Source organism: Salmo salar, chromosome 05 (genome assembly GCF_965601325.2).
Source record: "Salmo salar chromosome 05, fSalSal1, whole genome shotgun sequence".
NCBI lineage: Eukaryota > Metazoa > Chordata > Actinopteri > Salmoniformes > Salmonidae > Salmo > Salmo salar.
Genome location: NC_138295.1, coordinates 25,816,020 through 25,839,194, shown reverse-complemented (window position 1 = coordinate 25,839,194; position 23,175 = coordinate 25,816,020). Strand labels below are relative to the sequence as shown.

The following is a 23,175-nucleotide window of genomic DNA, read 5'->3' as shown; positions in this document are numbered from 1 at the left end:
TTCTCTCAAAAAGCCCTTTATTTTTAACATATGAAAATTCATCTACTCAGTAGCTAACAATTGTACATTTAGTTAACACGTTTGTGGGCTAATGTGTAAGATGGACTTGTAAAACATTGCTATTATCCAAAACCGTTCAGGTTACAGCGAAGGTAAATGGATGGAATCGAGCCTTCTTTGTTCAGGAATTTCACTGTTTGCCATTGCCATTAATGGGCAGTTTTTTGTAGGCGTCAGAGCCCAGGAAGGCCTTGATTTTGGGACGGGCTGACATCTTCTCGACAAAGCTCTTCAGGGAGGGGAAGGTATCCAGGCAACTGGAGCAGAGCACCAGGTGGTTGAGCAGCACTTCAAACAGACTGTAGTCAGCAAACGAAGGCTATGTAGGATAGGGAACATAGAAACAGACTCTCTCATGATGGCATTTAACTTGAATGGCGATGCATGTTCTACTCATTCTAGTTCTGTGATAGGTAACAGACAGTACTGTGATTACAAGAGAACCAAACCATTTAATGAATACATTTTGGTAACTTACTCCATAATTCAATAGCCCTCTTTTTGTTTGTGCATTGCAGGATTGGTTACCTTGTCACCAACGAGAAAACCAGTCTTGTTTTTGGCCATCACAGCTTCAAACTTGTCGAGGTGGTTAGGAAGGTCTTTGATGTATGGGTCTTTACCAGTATCCTACGAAAAAAGAGTGTTTAATAATGACACTTCATAAATGTTTACACATTAAGCTACCAGGGTTTCCTTTTGCTTGCAAATGGAAAGCCAATAAATACAACTGTTACCTGCCAAAATGACTGGGAGAAATAAAAGAAAACGTCGCAAAATAATGCTTTGTATTAATTGATGGAAATACCAGTCGATGGAAATACATTTCAACATAATGCTTATCGGTCTATAGATTAATTTGCATACTTTGGGGAATAAAAAAAAAAATTGGCCTGTGTGTATTGTTAGTCATCATGTATCTTATTCAATGGTGACCCATCATTCAGAGCAGAGCCTGTGTTCAGCCCCATCTGTTTAGCTATTTATTTGCATGTTACTTTGGCATTAATACACGTCACATATCAGTTTGCAAACAAGGTAAAAAAACAAATCATTGAGTAATAAAGCCGCATAGAAAACACAGTGTCTTTTTTTTGCTTCCTTGAGTAAGGCGGTTTCAAAATGCAGGTGTTTCAGCCTAGCTCAGTGCTTTCTGCGGTGGGGTGACCAGCAGAAAATACGGAGCGTATAGGTTGGTAATGTTCTCTAGTTGTGCCGGGATTGGCTCAGTGTTCTGTCACTCATGGGGACAATACGTCACCGCAAAATCTACAGGGAGAGCTTGAAAATTCAAGGCCCTTGGATTTATATCTAATGTAGTTTTGATTAGACTGATCATGTCAATATCATACTTTCAAAATCTTAGCTAGCAAGGATTGTGATGAATCAAGTTGACAATCTACAGTTGAAGTCTGAAGTTTACATACACTTAGGCTGGAGTCATTAAAACTAGTTTTTCAACCACTCCACAAATGTCTTGTTAACAAACTATAGTTTTGGCAAGTCGGTTAGGACATCTAACCGACTTGTAATTTTTCCAACAATTGTTTACAGACAGATTATTTCACTGTATCACAATTCCAGTGGGTCAGAAATTCACATACACTAAATTGATTGTGCCTTTAAACAGCTTGGAAAATTCCAGAAAATGATGTCATGGCTTTAGAAGCTTCTGATAGGCTAATTGACATCATTTGAGTCAATTGGAGGTGTACCTGTGGATGTATTTCAAGGCCTACCTTCAAACACAGTGCCTCTTTGCTTGACATGGGGAAAATCCAGAGAAATCAGCCAAGACATCAGAAGAAATATTATTGACCTCCACAAGTCTGGTTCATCCTTGGGAGCAATTTCCAAATGCCTGAAGGTACCATGTTCATATGTACAAACAATAGTACGCAAGTATAAACACCATGGGACCACGTTGCCTTCATACCGCCCAGGAAGGAGACACGTTCTGTCTCCTAGAGATGAACGTACTTTGGTGTGAAAAGTGCAAATCAATCCCAGAACAAGAGCAAAGGACCTTGTGAAGATGCTGGAGAAAACAGGTACAAAGTATCTATATCCACAGTAAAACGAGTCCTATATCGACAAAACACGAAAGGCCGCTCAGCAAGGAAGAAGCCACTGCTCCAAAACCACCATAAAAAAGCCAGACTATGATTTGCAACTGCACATGGGGACAAAGATCGTACTTTTTGGAGAAATGGCCTCTGGTCTGATGAAACAAAAATAGAACTGTTTGACCATAATGACCATCGTTATATTTGGAGGAAAAAGGGGGATGCTTGCAAGCCGAAGAACACCATCCCAACCGTGAAACACAGGGGTGGCAGCACCATGTTGTGGGGGTGCTTTGTTGCAGGAGGTACTGGTGCACTTCACAAAATAGATGGCATCATGAGGCAGGAAAATAATGTGGATATATTGAAGCAACATCTCAAGACATCAGTCATAAAGTTAAAGCTTGGTCTCAAATGGGTCTTCCAAATGGACAATGACCCCAAGCATACTTCCAAAGTTGTGGCAAAATGTCTTAAGGACAACAAAGTCAAGGTATTGGAGAGGCCATCACAAAACTCTGACCTCAATCCTATAGAACATTTGTGGGCAGAACTGAAAAAGCATGTGCGAGCAAGGAGGCCTACAAACCTGACTCAGTTACACCAGCTCTGTCAGGAGGAATGGGACAAAATTCACCTAATTTATTGTGGGAAGCTTGTGGAAGGCTACCCGAAACATTTGACCATAGTTAAACAATTTAAAAGGCAATGATACCAAATACTAATTGCGTGCATGTAAACTTCTGACCCACTAGCAATGTGATGAAATAAATAAATCAATCAATCATTCTCTACTATTATTCTGACATTTCACATTCTTAAAATAAAGTGGTGATCCTAACTGACCTAAAACAGGGAATTTTTACTAGGATGAAATGTCAGGAATTGTGAAAAACAGAGTTTAAATGCATTTGGCTAAGTTGTATGTAAACTTCCGACTTAAATTGTACTTAATTGTTTGAAATTTGAATGTTTCATTTCATATTATGTGACATGTCTTACCTTGCTTCAAATTAGCCTAAAGGCAAAATCTGACCATGACAACGTGGAGGCAATTTTTTATAAAGACTTCATAGGCGGCAGATGAATTTCAAGTTTGGGGTTAGCATACAATTTATCCTACCATTTCCACTGTTCTGTGTGCCAGTTATGAAACTCCCGGAACAGCTTCATTTGAATAAGAATGTTTTCATTTCTCAAAATCATTGTCATGTGGTTAATCATAAAAATCATAATTAAAATAGAAAGTTGAAAGCCTAATGCAGCCAAATGCACAATCATAGTCATATTAGCAACCCATCCTAGTTGTTGCATCTTTAGATAACAGATTTTCATCTCTGTCACATATGGAACCGCTATCAGGTGCACTGTTTAGAATCGTGTTTTCCCAGGTGCGCAGTTTAGAATGGTGTTTTTCCCCAATTTGCATTTTGGCAAATGTTTGAAAATGACAAAATTCTATTAAGATGTATTACCATAATCTAAATGCGATTTCTGTCATTCTGAGCATCATGGGTGGACGCCCTACTGGATTATGCACCCAATGCATATGGGTCCGAAAAATTTCTCAAATGGCCAGTAAATTAAAATCTTCCCGGTCTCACTTATGGCGCTGCCTACTCCTGATGATTTGTTTTTCAAATCATATGAGCAAAACATATTTAGCTTCATCTGGGATGCTAAACCAGACAAAATAAAACGTGTCTATCCATATAATAAATAGGGTGGGTTGAGATTATTAAATATAAAAGCACTAAACCTCTCGAAAAGCTTCACTTATTCAAAAGTATTTTTGAACCCTAAATGGTACTCAAGTAGATGACAAAGAAAAGCTCATCCATTGTTTAAAAATGTCCTTTTTGCAGATTGCCATATCTCATTTACGATGAATTGAAAATGATAATTTTTTCAAAGTATCTCTTCTTTTCAAACAAACATTGCAGAGCTGGCTACAATTTCAGTTTCATCCCCCTGAAAAGATAGAACGAATATTATGGCTGAACTCAAATGTGCTGGTTGATAAAATACCTGTATTTATGGGAAAGATGTTTGAAAAGGATATTTTGTTCTTAAATGATATTGTAAATTGGAATGGTAGAGTTATGTCCTTGATGGAGTTATCAGAATTGTACGGGAAGGTCTACTCCAAGAGTATAACCAATTGAGTACAGAATTACCCCAAAAATGGAGGAGGCAGGTGGCAGCGGGAGGTAGGGAACTGGGCTCTCTGTCCAATATAAAGGATCAAAACTTGCGGAGGAATAAAAATAGCATAAATAGGAAAGTATACCAGTTTCATTTAAGGACCAGGATGTTGACAACTGTGCCATACAGATTGCAAAATAGTTGGGAAGAGATTTTTGATGTACCAATTCCATGGTACAGGGTGTATGAGTTAATATATAAAACAACGCAAGATTCAAGACTTCGTGCTTTTCAGCTAAAATTATTATATAGAATTCTTGCAACCAACAACATTTTGAATATTTGGGGCATAAAATAATCGAAGCTCTGCAGATTTTGTTGTGAGGATACAGAATCAATAGACCATGTATTTTGGTATTGCCCTCAGGTAGCCTGTTTCTGGTCTCAGGTTCAGTAATGGCTGAAAATGCATAGCATTGATCTAAAATTGACCCTAGAAATAGTACTGTTAGGAGATCTGGAGAGACCGGATCAGTCAATTACGTATATATTAATACTCTTAGTAAAAGTATTTATCTTCAACTCGCAATCTGTGGATTCTATTCGATTAGATAGATTGAAATTGTACGTTAAACATCACAGCATAGTTGAAAGACGTGTTGCGTAGAAAGCCGAAGTGGGTGGACAGCAGAGATAGATGGGATGGGCTGAGGGAAGCTCAGGGTTGGGATGTGGAATTGGAGACAAGTGGTGTTGCTGCGCGGGAGATAGAATGATGGTCAAAGATACATTTTTTTTAAATGTCAAAATAAAACATACTTTTTATTATGTTTGAATGACAACGAGGGACAGTGTTTTTACAACTAATGCCGGTTTGCCTGAGGCTGATGCCGTGCAGGTGTTTGTACACATGCATATACACACACACTCTCATTCAAAAAAACACATACTAGAAGACACACATACATGTAATATTGCCAGACATGCACACAAACATATACAGTTGGCATTGCTGTTATGATTTTAGTTGTCCTTGATGTCCTTTGTTTTACTTTTTTAAATTTATTTATTTATTTATATATTTTTTTTTGAGGGTTCGGGTTCACGTTTTTTGGCCTGGTGGGAGATCTGTCAACGTGCCGTTGCGCAGGGCATTGACCCTGTATTGTATATTTCAGATATCAAATGTTTTTTATTTTACCGGTCACGTTGTCAGGCGCCACACATTGAACCAAATGTTTTTTTTACTGCACTGCATTAGTAAAGTTAACATTTTGTATGAACTGTACCCTTAGTCAGAATTTCAGCCTTGGTGAATACTTACGTATTCCTGGTAAATCATTTTTCCATATTTAAGACGAAGGTCCTCAACGCCATCACACATCATGTCAATGAGGGCGGCCTCCTTTCCATCTTTCCCATAGGCATCTGTGTGTGTAAGAGTTAGGTGAAACATTTCAGTGTAATATTTGAGAGATTATAAAGGATAAATGGAGTGAGGAAAACAATGTAAATATCAAACATTAGAAACTCTCTCCCCCCCCGCTCCAAAAGCGTTCCACAGGGATACTGGCCCATGTTGACTCCAATGCTTCCCACAGTTGTGTCTAGTTGGCGGATGTCCTTTGGGTGGTGGACCATTCTTGATACACACAGGAAACTGTTGAGCGTGAAAAAACTCAGCAATGTTGCAGTTCTTGACACAAACCGATGTGCCTGGCACCTACTACGATACCTCATTCAAAGGCAATTAAATATTTTGTCTTGCCCATTCACCCTCAATGGCACATACACAATCCATGTCTTCAAGGCTTAAAAAGTCCCTCTACCTGTCTCCTCCCCTTCATTTAACAAGTGACATTAATAAGGGATCATAGCTTTCACCTGGTCAGCCTATACCACGGAAAGAGCAGGTGTTCTTAATGTTTTGTATACTCTGTGTATATGACATTACAATTGAGATCAATTACCATGATTGCGGCCCAAGTGCCTCAGAATGGCATTGGATTGGTACAGGACCAATCCTCCATCTTCAAACTTGGGCAACTGACCAAATACCTAAAACCAAAAAATTAAGTTGTTACAATCTATAATAAATAACACAACTAAAAGGGACATGGGGTTTACATATTTATTGTAGCTGAATAAACTCTACATTGATGGCAACTGAGTTAATGAGGTAAAATCGCTTTACTTCAATATGAATAATGGAATGTACAGGCAGAGATTGTTGAAACAAACAGTATACACTAAACAAACCAGTTTTCCTTTAAAAGCACATCCCAGCTGTTATTAACAGACCATCATCCTTGGCTAAACTGAACAGGTTGACAAATGAAAGATGGTAACAAAAGAATGATCCATTCCCCACTCACACAAGAGGCTTTCAGATCTCCTTTCATCCAGTCAGAGAAGTCTATCAGGATCTCCTTCCACTCCTGGCCCTGGTCGGCCATCATGATCCTCATAGCTCCACAGCGCCCTGTGGTACAAGAGACAGTTAGAACAGGTCAACAAAAACAAAGCAGCTCTCAATCATAAGACACTTTGGCACAGATCTAACATGTTATAAATAGCACTAGTGTTGTGTGAATATATGCATTCCAGACTAGATAAAAAATAAACAGGTAATAATGTAAGCCGAAGTAAAATATTAAGGGGTGCAAAGTTTGCTTTCTTGTTGATGTACAGTAGGTCTATAAAAAGGCAGCTTATATCCAGAAATAAAAAGGCTATTTTATCTCTGGGATTATTTATACGACTTTCTTGATTATTCAAGTACAAAATATTTTTCGGGTTCAAGTCAATGAACCTTTAGTCCCATGTCGGGTTACAAAGGTTCGGAAACTTACCTGTAAATTTAATAAAAATTTTAATGGGAAATTAAATTTGTGGGATACACACAAGGCAATTCTAGGTCTTGTGGCATATTTTGGTTAAACTCTCCCCAATTCAATGGAATTGCAACCCTCTGCATGCACAGTGCATTCTTCCATCACATGTACAGCTGATTCTCAAGATCTTGCACACTAATGAGATGCCATTGAGCCCACACTACTATGCTGTCTGAGCCAAGGACTACATGCTTTCTGGTAAGTTTTGATTACAATACTGGGTGGGGTGAATTTTTTTATGACATACATGATTTTTTGTTAACTTGCAAATAGTAGCCTACGGCAAAGTGTGTTTACATAATTTCTAACTTGTTAACAATTTCTGCTAGTTAGTTTTTGCTACCATGTGGGTTTTAGCTTGCTTGAGCCTGCTAACTGAGGAGTGTTAATTCAACTGTTTCCTTACATGTTTAATTTTAAAACATGTATCTTACAAAGGAGTTGTTTAATCTAACTGCTTAACTATTTATCTGTACATGGAGTTGTATTTGGTTTTTATTTAAAAAAAAATCATTTCTTTACAGGAAAATGCCACGGGCACTATCTGATGTGTGGAGACATTTCACTGCAGCTAATGTAGAAGGAAACGCTGTGTACATTTGCAAATACTGTGCCAAATCATATGTGAAGAATGCAACAAAGATGCAGAATCATCTGACCAAGTGCATGAAGTTCCCTCAGCGCTCACAACAAGCAACCTCTGACAAAAGTCCCTCTACTTCTATTCGAGGTGAAAATGATGAGTCAGACACCTTATCGATATCAACAGCTCATGGTCCTCCTGGAATCAGAAGTTTTTTTTGACTTTATGGAGGAACATAGTCAGAGAAATGTTGATGAATGTTTTGCTCAAGCTGTGTGTGCAACTGGTTCACCTCTGATGCTCACAGGTAATGTGTATTGGAAGAGATTTCTGAATGTACTTCGCCCAGCATACACCCACCCCTCCAACTAGACATGCTTTATCTACTCATTTGCTGGATGCAGAGTTCAACAGAGTTCAAGTGATGATCAAGCAAATCATAGAGAAAGCAGACTGTATTGCAATCATCTCTGATGGGTGGTCAAATGTTCGTGGGTAAGGAATAATTAACTATATCGTCTCCACCCCTCAACCAGTATTCTACAAGAGCACAGACACAAGGGACAACAGACACACCAGTCTCTACATTGCAGATGAGCTGAAGGTAGTCAGCAATGACCTTGGATCACAGAAGGTATTTGCACTGGTGACAGAATGCTGTGCACATGAAGGCTGCTTGGTTTAAATTGGAGGAGTCCTACCCTCACATCACACCCATTGGCTGTGCTGCTCATGCATTGAATCTGCTCCTCAAGGACATCATGACATTGAAAACAATGGATACACTCTACAAGAGAGCCAAGGAAATGGTTAGGTATGTGAAGGGTCATCAAGTTATAGCAGCAATCTACCTCACCAAGCAAAGTGAGAAGAATACGAGCACCACACTGAAGCTGCCCAGCAGCACCCATTGGGGTGGTGTTGTCATCATGTCTGATAGTCTCCTGGAGGGGAGGAGTGTCTCCTGGAAATGGCCATATCACAGTCTGTCAATATGGACAGACCCATCAAGAGAATCTTCCTGGATTATGTATTTTAGGAGAGAGTGGTAAGCAGCCTGAAACCTATTCACTGTTGCTCCAAGCAGAGGAAACTGCAGTTATGAAATGCATCAAAAATCATGAAGACTTCTGCCTGAAGCCCATACACGCCACAGCGTACATGTTGGACCCCAATTATGTTGGCAAGATCATCCTGTCTGGTGCAGAGATCAACAAGGCCTATAGCGTCATCACTACCATGTCTCGCCACCTTGGCCTGGATGAGGGCAAGGTTCTTGGCAGTCTGGCAAAGTACACTTCCAAGCAAGGGCTTTGGGATGGAGATGCAATATGGCAGTCGTGCCAACATATCTCATCAGCCACCTGGTGGAAGGGACTTTGTGTATCTGAGGCTCTTTTCCCTGTTGCCTCCATCATCCTCCAACTCCAACCAACATCAGCCACCTCAGTGTGCAACTGGTCCTTGTTTGGGAACACACACACCAAAGCATGCAACAGGCTGACCAATACAAGGGTTGAAAAATTGGTGGCCTTCCAGGCAAATTTGAGGGTTTTTGAGCCTGACAACGAGCCATCCTCTACAAGGTTGGAAAGTGACAGTGAAGATGAGGCCTCAGAGTGATGTTCAAGAGGTGGACATTGAGGAGGTCCAGGGAGAAGACATGAAAGCCTGAGAGGAAGACAACCAAAGCTTTAGTTTCTAGACTATCATTTTACAGATGCATTTTGAGAACGTTTTTGGGTGATGTGATGTATCATTGGGGATCATTCAATATTCCCTTTTGTCGCTCAGTGAAATTATCCCATGTGAAGAGTCAACTAATTTAATTGAAGTTCAATTTGTAACTAAATAGTTTTAAAAAAAATTATATTGGAAGGATTTAATAATTTGCAATTATGTCTACTTATGATAAGGTAAAAGGTTTATGTTTCTGTCTCCATATATGGTAAATATATCCAATTCAAAAAACATCTACATTTAAATGGTATTAATATTAATTTGCATATATTTCTGTCAATTCCCATAGATTCCCGTTAATTCCCACCTCTGAATATTCCCCAAAATGTGAAACCCTAGTCCCATGACATGATTGTTCACCCCACATTAACCTGGGTCACATGCTCCTCCTGACTGAAAGCCAGCCCTTCTCAGTGCTAAAGCACCATGAATAATGTAAGCAGCAGACACAGAAGGAACACAGACCGTTTTAAGTGTATGAACGGTGATCAAATGTATTTATATAGCCCTTCTTACATTAGCTGATATCTCAAAGTGCTGTACAGAAACCCAGCCTAAAACCCCAAACAGCAAGCAATGCAGGTGTAGAAGCACGGTGGCTAGGAAAAACTCCCTAGAAAAGCCAAAACCTAGGAAGAAACCTAGAGTGGAACCAGGCTATGAGGCCAGTCTTCTTCTGGCTGTGCCGGGTGGAGATTACAACAGAACATGACCAAGATGTTCAAATGTTCATAAATGACCAGCATGGTCAAATAATAGGGGGCCAGCTGAGCCAACCTAGTAGTCCAAGTATTTTCTGTGAGAACAATCAAAAGTGATGGGTGAGGCTGCAAGATAAACAGCCATTGTGGGTGAAATCCAGGTCATAAAATCTGTGTGAAAGATCACACATGGTGTTAAGATGACCTGGAATGACTTCACCTCCAGTTTATGTTATAAAATCAATAGAAACACAATATTGAGTATTGAGTCAAGCTGCTGCAGTAGGCTACTGGGTAATGAATGATGGAGATAAGGTCTTTGGATATGACACTAAATAAGTTCACATTTCATGAATGTGAGCAGTAACAGGTGCAAGGCTTTTGTCTTACAATACATACACCATTTTTTAAAGAGACGGTCCAATTGCAGGAAAGATTTGGTAATAGTTAGCTATATTATCAATATAAAAAGCGTATTATAACAGGGAATGCATGAACAACCATGCACTCTCCAATGGTAGGCTATTATTACTTCAAAACAATAACCAGGCTCTGTCATGTGATGTTGAATAGGATTAACTGGCTCCACATACCTCGGACTCCAAAGTAAGTGATTGTGTAGGGACCCACTGGAGAGAGGAGATACAAAACATGTGTCAATTCATTACAAGAAAATACACTTTGATGAAAATATTTCGGACAAAAATTATTCTGACTTTTATCCCATGGATTCAGACAAACTAATCTGTTTTGTGCCCCATTGCTATTGCAACTACAGTGAGGGAAAAAAGTATTTCATCACCTGCTGATTTTGTACATTTGCCCACTAACAAAGAAATGATCAGTCTATAATTTTAATGGTAGGTTTATTTGAACAGTGAGAGATAGCATAACAACAAAAAAAATCCAGAAAAAAACAACGTCAAAAATGATTGGCATTTTAATGAGGGAAATAAGTATTTGACCCCCTCTCAATCAGAAAGATTTCTGGCTCCCAAGTGTATTTTATACAGGTAACGAGCTGAGATTAGGAGCAAACTCTTAAAGGGAGTGCTCCTAATCTCAGTTTGTTACCTGTATAAAAGACACCTGTCCACAGAAGCAATCAATCAATCAGATTCCAAACTCTCCACCATGGCCAAGACCAAAGAGCTCTCCAAGGATGTCAGGGACAAGATTGTAGACCTACACAAGGCTGGAATGGGCTACAAGACCATTGCCAAGCAGCTTGGTGAGAAGCTAACAACAGTTGGTGAGATTATTCGCAAATGGAAGAAACACAAAAGAACTGTCAATCTCCCTCAGCCTGGGGCTCCATGCAAGATCTCACCTCGTGGAGTTGCAATGATCATGAGAACGGTGAGGAATCAGCCCAGAACTACACGGGAGGATCTTGTCAATGATCTCAAGGCAGCTGGGACCATAGTCACCAAGAAACATATTGGTAACACACTATGCCGTGAAGGACTGAAATCCTGCAGCGCCCGCAAGGTCCCCCTGCTCAAGAAAGCACATACATGCCCGTCTGAAGTTTGCCAATGAACATCTGAATGATTCAGAGGACAACTGGGTGAAAGTGTTGTGGTCAGATGAGACCAAAATGGAGCTCTTTGGCATCAACTCAACTCGCCGTGTTTGGAGGAGGAGGAATGCTGCCTATGACCCCAAGAACACCAACCCCACCATCAAACATGGAGGTGGAAACATTATGCTTTGGGGGTGTTTTTCTGCTAAGGGGACAGGACAACTTCACCGCATCAAAGGGACGATGGACGGGGCCATGTACCGTCAAATCTTGGGTGAGAACCTCCTTCCCTCAGCCAGGGCATTGAAAATGGGTCGTGGATGGGTATTCCAGCATCACAATGACCCCAAACACATGGCCAAGGCAACAAAGGAGTGGTTCAAGAAGAAGCACATTAAGGTCCTGGAGTGGCCTAGCCAGTCTCCAGACCTTAATCCCATAGAAAATCTGTAGAGGGAGCTGAAGGTTCGAGTTGCCAAACGTCAGCCTCGAAACCTTTAATGACTTGGAGAAGATCTGCAAAGAGGAGTGGGACAAAATCCCTCCTGAGATGTGTGCAAACCTGGTGGCCAACTACAAGAAACATCTGACCTCTGATTGCCAACAAGGGTTTTGCCAACAAGGGTTTTGCCACCAAGTACTAAGTCATGTTTTGCAGAGGGGTCAAATACTTATTTCCCTCATTAAAATGCACATCAATTTATAACATTTTTGACATGTTTTTCTGGATTTAGTTGTTTTTCTGTCTCTCAATGTTCAAATAAACCTCCCATTAAAATTATAGACTGATCATTTCTTTGTCAGTGGGCAAACGTACAAAATCATCAAGGGTTCAAATACTTTTTTCCCCCACTGTAAATGAAATAGCTGCCTTTGGAAGAAAATACTAATGAGAGTACTGTTAAACTAAAAAGAGACTTTAGTATTAAATCCTACAAATATAGTATATTTAAGCAATAAGGCCCAAGGGGGTGTGGAATTTATTTGTATATATTTTTTTATTTTACCTTTATTTAACTAGGCAAGTCAGTTTAGAACAAATTCTTATTTACAATGACTGCCTACCCCGGCCAAAACCGGATGACGCCGGGCCAATTGACCGCCACCCTATGCGACTCCCAATCACAACCGGATGTGATACAGGCTGGATTCGAACCAGGGACTGTAGTGATGCCTCTTTCACTAAGATGCAGTGCCTTAGACCGCTGCGCCACTCAGGAGCCCAATATGGCCAATATACCACGGCTAAGGGCTGTTCTTAGGCAAGACGCAACTAGAGCAGAAGAAATTAAATGTCATACCTGTGGTTTATAATATAAACTTGGGAGGTTCGAGCCCTGAATGCTGATTGGCTGACAGCCGTGGTATATCAGATGGTATAGAGGCGAAAGAACTGGACACCTATTTAGGCGAGGTGCTGGCTAGCGGAGTAGAACACTTAAATTAAAGGAGAGCCGCACACTCTAGGAGCTCAGATGCAAAAATGTAATAACCTAATAACCAACGTTTCGACAGACAAGCTGTCTTCATCAGGGAATAATGACAAACACTTCGGGGTGACTAGTTTATATAGTGTCAAAAGACACACACAGGTGTCTGTAATCATGGCCGGGTGCAGCCTGATATCATTGGTTAATTCTCATAAATTAAAATAGCATACAAAAAAAAAAAAATGGATAGCATATGATCATAGATACAATTTGGCTACATATGCCTACAAACATTTACAATAGCAAAATCACAATAACGGCTTCAGATCAACGTCTACATTGACACCGAAGGGAGCAAGGGTCTTTAAATTAAAGATCAAGACAGCCTCTCATTTTAACAATAAATTATCGAGGTCACCCCCTCTCCTAGGGAGGGTGACATGTTTGATGCCAATATAACGTAGGGACGACAGAGTGGTTTGCTTCCAAAAAGTGGGCCGCAACTGGGTCCGAAAACATTACCGATACTGTCATCAGATCTTAGAATATGACAATGTTTGTGAACTTTTCCCTTAATTTGTTCGGAGCACTTTGAATAGCGGGTAGGTAGAATGCAAGAACGCTTCTTTTTGCGAGATTGACCTTTGCTTAGAATTTTCTCAATGGCAGTATTAATCTGACCATTTTTGTACCCCCTCTCCTTGAACTTTCTTTGCGTCTCAGCCATATTTCTGTCGAATCTGATTGTTTTTTGCAAATTATTTTCATTCGACAGAATTGGCTGTAGGGCAAACTGTTTTTTAAGGTAAGTGGGTGACAACCATCAGCCCTCAAACTGTTAGGATCAGTAGGTTTCCTGTAAAGATCAGTGTATATAGAACATTATCTTCACACAAGATCAGAAGATCAAGGAAACTGATTTGACGTGTGTCCGATTGCATAGTAAATCTCAGATGCTCAGAACAGGAATTTAAAAAAGCATGGAACAACGGGAGCTGTTTTGCGTCACCCCTGCATAGAACAAAAATATCATCAGTATACCGTTTCCAAATAATAATGTTAGGCAACAAAAACTTTGAGGATTGGAAATTGACTGTTTCTCCATGTATGCTATTTTAATGAGAATTAACCAATGATATCAGGCCACACCCAGCCATGATTACAGACACTTGTGTGTGTCTATTGACACTATAAACTCGACACCCCGCAGTGTTTGTCATTATACCCTGAAGACATCTTGTCTGTCGAAACGTTGGATATTAGTTTAACATTTTTGCATCTGAGCTCCTCGGCTCTCTAATTTTTTAAATAGCAGATGGTATACCACGGGTATAACAAAACATGCATGTTTACTGCTCTAATTACCTTGGTAACCAGTTTATAATAGCAATAAGGCACCTCAGGGGTTTGTGGTATATTGCCAATTTATCACGGTATCCAGACACTGCGTTGCGCCGCGCGTAACAACAGCCATTAGCCCTGGTATATTGGCCATATACCACAAACCCCCGAGATGCCTTATTGCTCGAGTATAGGCCAAGTTGTAAGTGCTATTTGCATGTGAAAATCCCATGCGCCTAGGAATATTTGAATAAACGATTGTTTTTGTTGGCAAACAAGTCTCGCAGTGTGGTCAGTCTGGCCTCTGTGGCATTTCAGCATATCAAGCATCCAGGTTATGTCAGGGGTTATTAGTCAGATTCCGTTGCAAAACGTTTACTCTAGGTAACAAACGGAAGCAACCAGAGTAAATGTCACTAAACGGGGAGGGACATACCGAGTTTGGCCAATATAAACTCGTTTTCGTTGCAAAACGTTACGCTTGCAACGGAATCATACTAATGAATACACCCCTAGTCTAGCTAGCCAGGACGCTCAAATTCACCCAGTCAGTCTGACAGCACTTCAACCAACTCAAGCATAGATATACTCGAATATGAAACTTGAATGAATTCTGAAAGTAAAAACATTCCAACTGTCAACCACCATGCATAACTGCGTGGGAGGGCAATCTGTTGTTCAGTTAACTAACTAGCTACATAACCCAGGTTTAGCCAAGAAAGTAGCATCACTTCCAACTAGCTAGCTATTGGTCTTATTTTTCGTATACCGTCGAGGATCAGTTTTAGTTGCAAAATGAATTTAATGGCAAGGTCGGCTCATTAAAGTTAACCTAATTCAAAGGCAAATAGCCCGCCCGCTAAGACAAACATCTGACTGTGCGCAGTATAAATCCTAAAGTCCTAGTCATCTATTGCACATTGCTTTGTTATAACGTAACTACATTTTGCAATTGTTGTCTAAAGCTAGCTACTTACTTTTGTGACGCAAGTGTTGCAGTGACTTCTAGGTGGCTCTGACAGTGATCAGTGAAATGAACACGTTTGAAAATTGAATGGGGGGTTGTCCCTTTCTAAACTCCCAACTACACGCCCACATCTGTCACTTTCTGCAAAGTCATACTGACTTACAAGTTAGTTACGCTGTTGCCTTGAATTGAAAGATCCCAATGTGCTATAGCCTAAATCAATCATGATAACCTGATACAAAAGCAAAACTCATTTCGTGTAGTCTCAAGGGTTGCTTTCAAGTCCAAAGAAGTCCCAATGTCACAATAGTATACAAGGATGTGCTTATTATCAAAATAGTTGCATTTGCAATGGTCAGACTAGTTTCTAGGTTTTGGTCAAATCTAATTAAAGTCTGGATAAAAGGTTTTTGTAGCCAACCAGAGTCATCCTGCACTGCTCTTCCCTACTGTATCTTGAAGTCATATCAAGATTCTTATGTGAGCATCCAAGAAAAATCTTCCCCCGAGGCCTAGTCCATGAGAACCATGCTTCAGTTCAAATGTCCATACATTCCATGCATGCTGGCATTAGGCCAACACACAGCATGTTGTAAAATTGAGCTTCATAAAGTTGCCATTTCCTAGGCTCAATGTGTCTCCTTTAATGAGTTGTCTGCAGTAGACCTCTACTGTTCACATGTACCCCATATAGTATTTGCACAAATAACCTTCCAGAAACAAAATAAAAAACACACACCTTCCCTCAAGGCATTGAGTCTATCCAAAGATTGGACCTACAGTTGAAGTCGGAGGTTTACATACACCTTAGCCAAATACATTTAAACTCAGTTTTTCACTATTCCTGACATTTAATCCTAGTAAAAATTCCCTGTCTTAGGTCAGTTAGGATCACCAGGTTATTTTAAGAATGTGAAATGTCCGAATAATAGTAGAGAGAATGATTTATTTCTGCTTTAATTTCTTTCACATTCCCAGTGGGTCAGAAGTTTACATACACACAATTAGTATTTGGTAGCATTGCCTTTAAATTGTTTAACTTGGGTCAAGCGTTTCGGGTCGCCTCCCGCAAGCTTCCCACAATAAATTGGTTGAATTTTGTCCCATTTCTCCTGACAAAGCTGGTGTAACTGAGTCAGGTTTGTAGGCCTCCTTGCTCGCACACGTTTTTTCAGTTCTGCCCACAGATTTTCTATGGGATTGAGGTCAGGGTTTTGTGATGGCCACTCCAATAGCTTCACTTTGTTGTCCTTAAGCCATTTTGCCACAACTTTGGAAGTATGCTTGGGGTCATTGTCCATTTGCGACCAAGCTTTAACTTCCTGACTGATATCTTGAGATGTTGCTTCAATATATCCACATCATTTTCCTGCCTCATGATGCCATCAATTTAGTGAAGTGCACCAGTCCCTTCTGCAGCAAAGCACCCCTACAACATGGTGCTGCCACCCCCGTGCTTCACGGTTGGGATGATGTTCTTCGGCTTGCAAGCATCCCCCTTTTTCCTCCAAATATAACAATGGTCATTATGGCCAAACAGTTCTGTTTTTGTTTCATCAGACCAGAGGACAATTCTCCAAAAAGTACGATCTTTGTCCCCATGTGCAGATGCAAACCGTAGTCAAGCTTTTTTATGGCAGTTTTGGAGCTGTGGCTTCTTCCTTGCTGAGCGGCCTTTCAGGTTACGTCGATAGGACTCGTTTTAGGACTCGTTTTACTGTGGATATAGATACTTTTGTACCGGTTTTCTCCAGCATCTTCACAATGTCCTTTGCTGTTGTTCTGGGATTGATTTGCACTTTTCGCACCAAAGTACGTTCATCTCTAGGAGACAGAACGTGTCTCCTTCCTGAGCGGTATGAAGGCAGCGTGGTCCCATGGTGTTTATACTTGCGTACTATTGCTTGTACATATGAACGTGGTACCTTCAGGCGTTTGGAAATTGCTCACAAGGATGAACTAGACTTGTGGAGGTCTATAATTTTTCTTCTGAGGTCTTGGCTGATTTCTTTGGATTTTCCCATGATGTCAAGCGAAGAGGCACTGAGTTTGAAGGTAGGCCTTGAAATACATCCACAGGTACACCTCCAATTGACTCAAATGATGTCAATTAGCCTATCAGACGCTTCTAAAGCCATGACATAATTTTCTGGAATTTTCCAAGCTGTTTAAAGGCACAGTCAATTTAGTGTATGTAAACATCTGACCCACTTGAATTGTGATACAGTGAATTATAAGTGAAATAATCTCTCTGTAAACAATTGTTGGAAAAATTACTTGTGTCATGCACAAAGTAGATTTCCTAACCGACTTGCCAAAACTATAGTTTGTTAACAAGAAATGTGTGGAGTGGTTGAAAAACGAGTTTTAATGACTCCAACCTAAGTGTATGTAAACTTCCGACTTCAACTGTATATTCATATTGTAGTAAAGTAAATGCTCACTATATAGGACTGCAAATAACACACCTGCTCCTCCTCCCTGTACAGTCTCTCACACTCTTTTTTTCATTTGACACTTGGCAACAACCATAACTGGCTCTTACAGTATGTAAGTTGAGCTGCTGTTTGTAATGCAATACTTGAGGCAGCGTTTCAGTAAATGTACATGTGCCAATAGGTTTCAGCATCACTTATTCTAATTGGAAAAGGAGATTATATACAAAATATTTAAGCAAGAGACATACTCCAAGACACACAGTACTAAATAAACTGCCACATTACAATGCAGGGTGAACCATTCTGGTTGAATGTATACATGCTTTAATAATATTGAGGCATATTGGATATGATATAATATTGAGGTACAGTAAGAGGACTAGGGCAACATCCACTTTAAGTTCTCTTCCCAGGAATGATGGGTCCGTTCTTGAAGTCCTCACTTTCGAGGTAATGATGCAGATTGGGTCAGGCACACAACCTCCTCATGTACTTCTGGAAGGAGGGGAAGGCATGAAGGCAGGGGGGGCTGAGGACTTGGTGGTGGATCAGCAGGAGCATGAGGGCGTAGTCGGCTAAGGACATCTTCAAGAAAGAAGAAGAGACCATGAGAAGTCCCAGTCCAAAACAACCCCTAGTCCCTCCCTACCCCCTACCACCATGTACAGTCGATGCCAGTTGACGTCTTTGATGATCATTTGATAACAGAAATACATGTATTTTGTTGTCAACCAGAAAGCTTCCTTTATTTCTGGACAGGGTTTTCTCAAAGGGCATGAGATCTGTTGGCAGTGTCTTAAGGTACCCCTCTTTACCGGAGTCCTAGGGAACCAAATATCATTTTTAATCAATTTGGGGCTCAATTCAATCAAATTTGCATTGTGGTTACAGTAGGTAAGTAGCTATGTTTCCTATAGTCAATACTTTAGTCCTACTCTACTACTTCTGTACTACTACTTTAATTCACTATACTATGACACAGAAATTGAGCAAGACATATTACACATAATGGGTGACTCAATAGGAATCTCATTATGTTGCAAGCAGGCTTTTATGCTATTCCTCCACCTACCAAGTTTCCGTGCGAGATGTCTCCTTACCACATTGATCTGGTACAGAGTGAGGCCACAGTCTTCAAATTTAGGGAGCTGACCAAAGAACTGTGAATGAAAATCAAACATAATTAAAGGTCCAGTGCAGTCAAAATTCTGTTTTCCTGTGTTTTGTATCATATTATACAACAGCTGATGAAACTAACACTTAAAGTGTGATCATTTTTTATATTGATGCTGGTTGAAAATGCAATCTACAACGGACTTTCTAATCAGCCTGTTTGCATGGGCGGGATTTTCAGTTTGCCTGGTGACAACACCAGGTGGTAAATTGGTTATTAGACTAATAACAAAGAGAGTTCCAAACCTCTCTGCCAATAACAGATAGTTTTAAGTTTTCCCCTCCCCACACAGACCAGTCCTAGACAGTCCCAGCAAAATTCTCACTTGAGAAAGAGTTTTTTGCTATAAAGCTATTGATGGAAAACTATTACAGTAAGGTACTTTAAATGTTACCCAGAAATGATTTGATATAAAAACAAAACAGCTGCATTGGGCACTTCACTTCTAATCCTAATTCAAAAATCGAAATTGTAATTAGTCACTTCCTCAATCACCTAGCATCTAAATGTCCTGATTCAAATTCATGATTCTGAGAACACCTTCTTTGAATACATAAGTGCATTCACAACGCCTTATGTGCATGAGCTATGAGACAGTATTTGTTGTAGCTGTATTTTGTATTGATATGTTTGTCAGGATCCGTTTGGCTGATCTTGCATCCATCATCTTCCCCCTATGGAGCTTGTTAAGGGCTCTCTCTGTCTCAGTAAGGCCCACATGGGTGTTGTTGCTTAGAAGCCCGGGATGCCAGTGTCATGTTTGCTAAGTTGCTATCTAAACTGCCTTGTTAGGAGAACATTGTCAAGGATGTTTCAGTAAACATTCAGCCAATGCCCGGATCAGGGCAAGTTGAACAAGCCCTCGGGGTATTGCATCATTTTTGCAAGTAGCTTTGCATAATTCTGACAGTGAGTAGTGAACCCATAGTGCAAATAAAACTCACTGTCAAGATTACTGTTTCCCCCCCAAAAAATGTTTTATTATAAGCTGGTCCTAGAGACCTTGCGTAAAACAGCAACATTCATTTCAATTGATTGATATTAAGAGCACACATCATCAGGATACACATTTATAAAATGCTTGAACGTTAATCATTTTCGAAGGTTACTCCCTTCCCAGATAAAACTGCATTAATGAAGACATTTTTGTTTGCATGTACTGTAAAAGTGAGGTGAAATGCAATAACATGACTTGACTAGGGTACACTGGTTACCTTGGTAGTAGTCAGAGACTCACACAGCTGGCTTTGAGAGTGCCCTCCATTCACATCTCCATAGCGACAACGTTCTTGTCAAACTCTGCCCCTTGGTCTTTGAGCATCACTTGGATGACCTCAGCACAACCTGTTATAGCGCAGACAAACAATCTCTACCAAATGAAAACATAGTAGGGCCTACTTCCAGCACACCAGGATGTCTAGTTCTTACAACAAGGTTACAAACAGAGTTTAGGGCAAAATAAAATGTTCTGTTTAGGCACATCAATAATTGTTTCTGTGTTGTTTCAAAGAAAAGGTTAAAAAGTTACTTCAAAAACCAAGTTTGACATGACACTTCCATAAGGAGTTGGCAAGAGAGCAGAAACAGACTGGCAACCAGGTTAAAGGTTGACTACAGTATTTTGGACTTCAATAGCTGTCCATTCTCAAAACTGAAAAGTTCATTCAATTATAGTGGAACATTGATCAGGTCAACATACCTCGAACCGGAAAATATGTGAGCGTGAAAGACACTAAAAAGAAAACAAAACCCCCCAGTAATTATGAGGAAGAGAGAAAATATTTTAAAAAGTCTCACCACACTGCATATTGTGGTCCACAGTGCAAAGTCTATTTTCTTTATTGTCAGTTGCCTACAGCATATCCAGCAGCAACTGCAGAAATCTATGGAATGTGTATGTTTTTTACCCTTTTTATACAAATCAACAATAATCCATAACTAAACAGGCAAGACCAGTAGATTAAGTGTTTCTGTGCATTCACTTACTCTCTGTTATCGGCTGTGGTTTGTAGAGTCAAGTATAGTTAGGGCGAGATTTTTAACTTGTTGGTTTGTCATTTTGACTTGCACGTTCAAATTGTAAAAATACTGGAGAGTTGGTTATGTATTACAATAGACGGTGTAATTTTCCACAGTGCTATGTTCGCTTCACTTCATGGAGTGCTTTGCTTAGTGCCAGATCTGTTTGTGCTGTCTTGCCAAACTGGTTTGACAATGACCATAGGAGTTGGCTTTACAGCACAAACAGATCTGGGACCAGGCAAGGGAGTCATAATGACTCATGCTTTGTTGTCTGGGGAGTTGCACAAGCAAAAACATGACTGGTCCATGCATTGGATGTGCGTGCTGTTGAACTGGATCCTCTGGCCTACGCCTGCCAGAAAGCAACTGCAGTAATAGTAGTCAACTGTATTACTATTTTGGCTGAGTCATTCACAGGTCGGCTAGGGATATCTTGTATCTGATGATATACAGTACCAGTCAAAAGTTTGGACACACCTACTCATTGAAGGGTTTTTCTTTATTTTTACTATTTTCTATGTTGTATAATAATAGTGAAGACATCAAAACTATGAAATAACACATATGGAATCATGTAGTAACCAAAAAAGTGTTAAACAAATCAAAATGTATTTTATATTTGAGATTCTTCAAAGTAGCCACTCTTTTCCTTGATGACAGCTTTGCTCACTCTTGGCATTCTCTCAACCAGCTTCACCTGGAATGCTTTTCTGACAGTCTTGAAGGAGTTTCCACATATGCTGAGAACTTGTTGGCTGCTTTTCCTTCACTCTGCGGTCCAACTTATCCCAAACCATCTCAATTGGGCTGAGGTTGGGTGAATGTGGAGGCCAGGTCATCTGATGCAGGACTCCATCACTCTCCTTCTTGGTCAAATAGCCCTTACACATTCTGGAGGTGTGTTGGGTCACTGTCCTGTTTAAAAACAAATGATAGTCCCACTAAGCGCAATCCAGATGGGATGGCGTCTTGCTGCATAATGCTGTGGTAGCCATGCTGGTTAAGTGTGCCTTGAATTCTAAATAAATCACACCCACACCATCACACCTCCTCCTCCATGCTTCACGATGGGAACCATACATGCAAAGATCCTCCGTTCACCTACTCTGCGTCTCACAGACACGGCAGTTGGAAGCAAAAATCTCAAATTTGGACATCAGACAAAAGGACAGATTTCCACCTGTGTAATGTCCATTGCTCGTTTTTCTTGGCACACGTAAGTCTCTTCTTCTTATTGGTGTCCTTTAATAGTGGTTTCTTTGCATCAATTGACCATGAGGGCCTGATTCACGCAGCCTCCTCTGAACAGTTGATGTTGAGATGTGTCTGTTACTTGAACTCTGTGAAGCATCTATTTGGGCTGCAATTTCTGAGGCTGCTAACTCTAATGAACTTATCATCTGCGTCAGAGTTAACTCTGGGCCTTCATTTCCTGTGGCAGTCCTCATGAGAGCCAGTTTCATCATAGCACTTGATGATTTTTGCGACTGCACTTGAAGAAACTTTAAAAGTTGTTGACATTTTATGGATTGACTGACCTTCATGTCTTAAAGTAATGATGGACTGTCGTTTGTCTTTGCTTATTTTAATTGTTCTTACCATAATATGGACTTGGTCTTTTACCAAATAGGGCTATCTTCTGTCTACCACCCCTACCTTGTCACAGCACAACTGATTGGCTCAAACGCATTAAGAAGGAAAGAAATTCCACAAATGTACTTTTAACAAGGCACACCTGCTAATTGAAATGCATTAATTGAACGGCTACCTCATGAAGCTGGTTGAGTGAATGCCAAGAGTGTGCAAAGCTGTCATCAAGGCAAAGGGTGGCTACTTTGAAGAATCTCAAATATAAAATACATTTTGATTTGTTTAACACTTTTTGCTTACGACATGATTCCATATTATGTGTTATTTCACAGTTTATGTCTTCACTATTATTCTACAATGTAGAAAATAGTAAAAATAAAGACAAACCCTGGAATAAGTAGGTCTCCAAACTTTTGACTGGTACTGTATGTACAGGTATCTGATGATATTCTTGAATGCAAGTGACATTTACTGACATACAGCTTTTTCAATTACTTTG

General features: G+C 40.1%; 1 protein-coding gene and 1 long non-coding RNA gene across 3 annotated transcripts; both read right to left on the bottom strand.

Annotated features, from left to right (window-relative positions):
• Nucleotides 1-15,576, bottom strand: LOC100136484 (glutathione S-transferase P). Its single transcript, XM_014199302.2, has 7 exons — nucleotides 15,463-15,576; nucleotides 10,783-10,818; nucleotides 6,647-6,753; nucleotides 6,242-6,329; nucleotides 5,596-5,699; nucleotides 589-690; nucleotides 1-379 (listed from the first exon to the last, which is right to left on the bottom strand). Coding segments are annotated over exons 1-7 (627 nt in total). The 5' UTR covers nucleotides 15,464-15,576; the 3' UTR covers nucleotides 1-190.
• Nucleotides 15,577-18,171: 2,595 nt separating this feature from the next.
• Nucleotides 18,172-20,980, bottom strand: LOC106604561 (uncharacterized). 2 transcript variants are annotated; one of them, XR_001328693.3, is made up of 4 exons: nucleotides 20,862-20,980; nucleotides 20,279-20,408; nucleotides 18,963-19,050; nucleotides 18,172-18,475 (listed from the first exon to the last, which is right to left on the bottom strand). It is a non-coding gene; the product is annotated as an uncharacterized LOC106604561 (long non-coding RNA). The 2 variants fall into 2 exon arrangements; XR_001328694.3 differs by having other exon boundaries at nucleotides 20,764-20,878.
• Nucleotides 20,981-23,175: the final 2,195 nt, after the last annotated feature.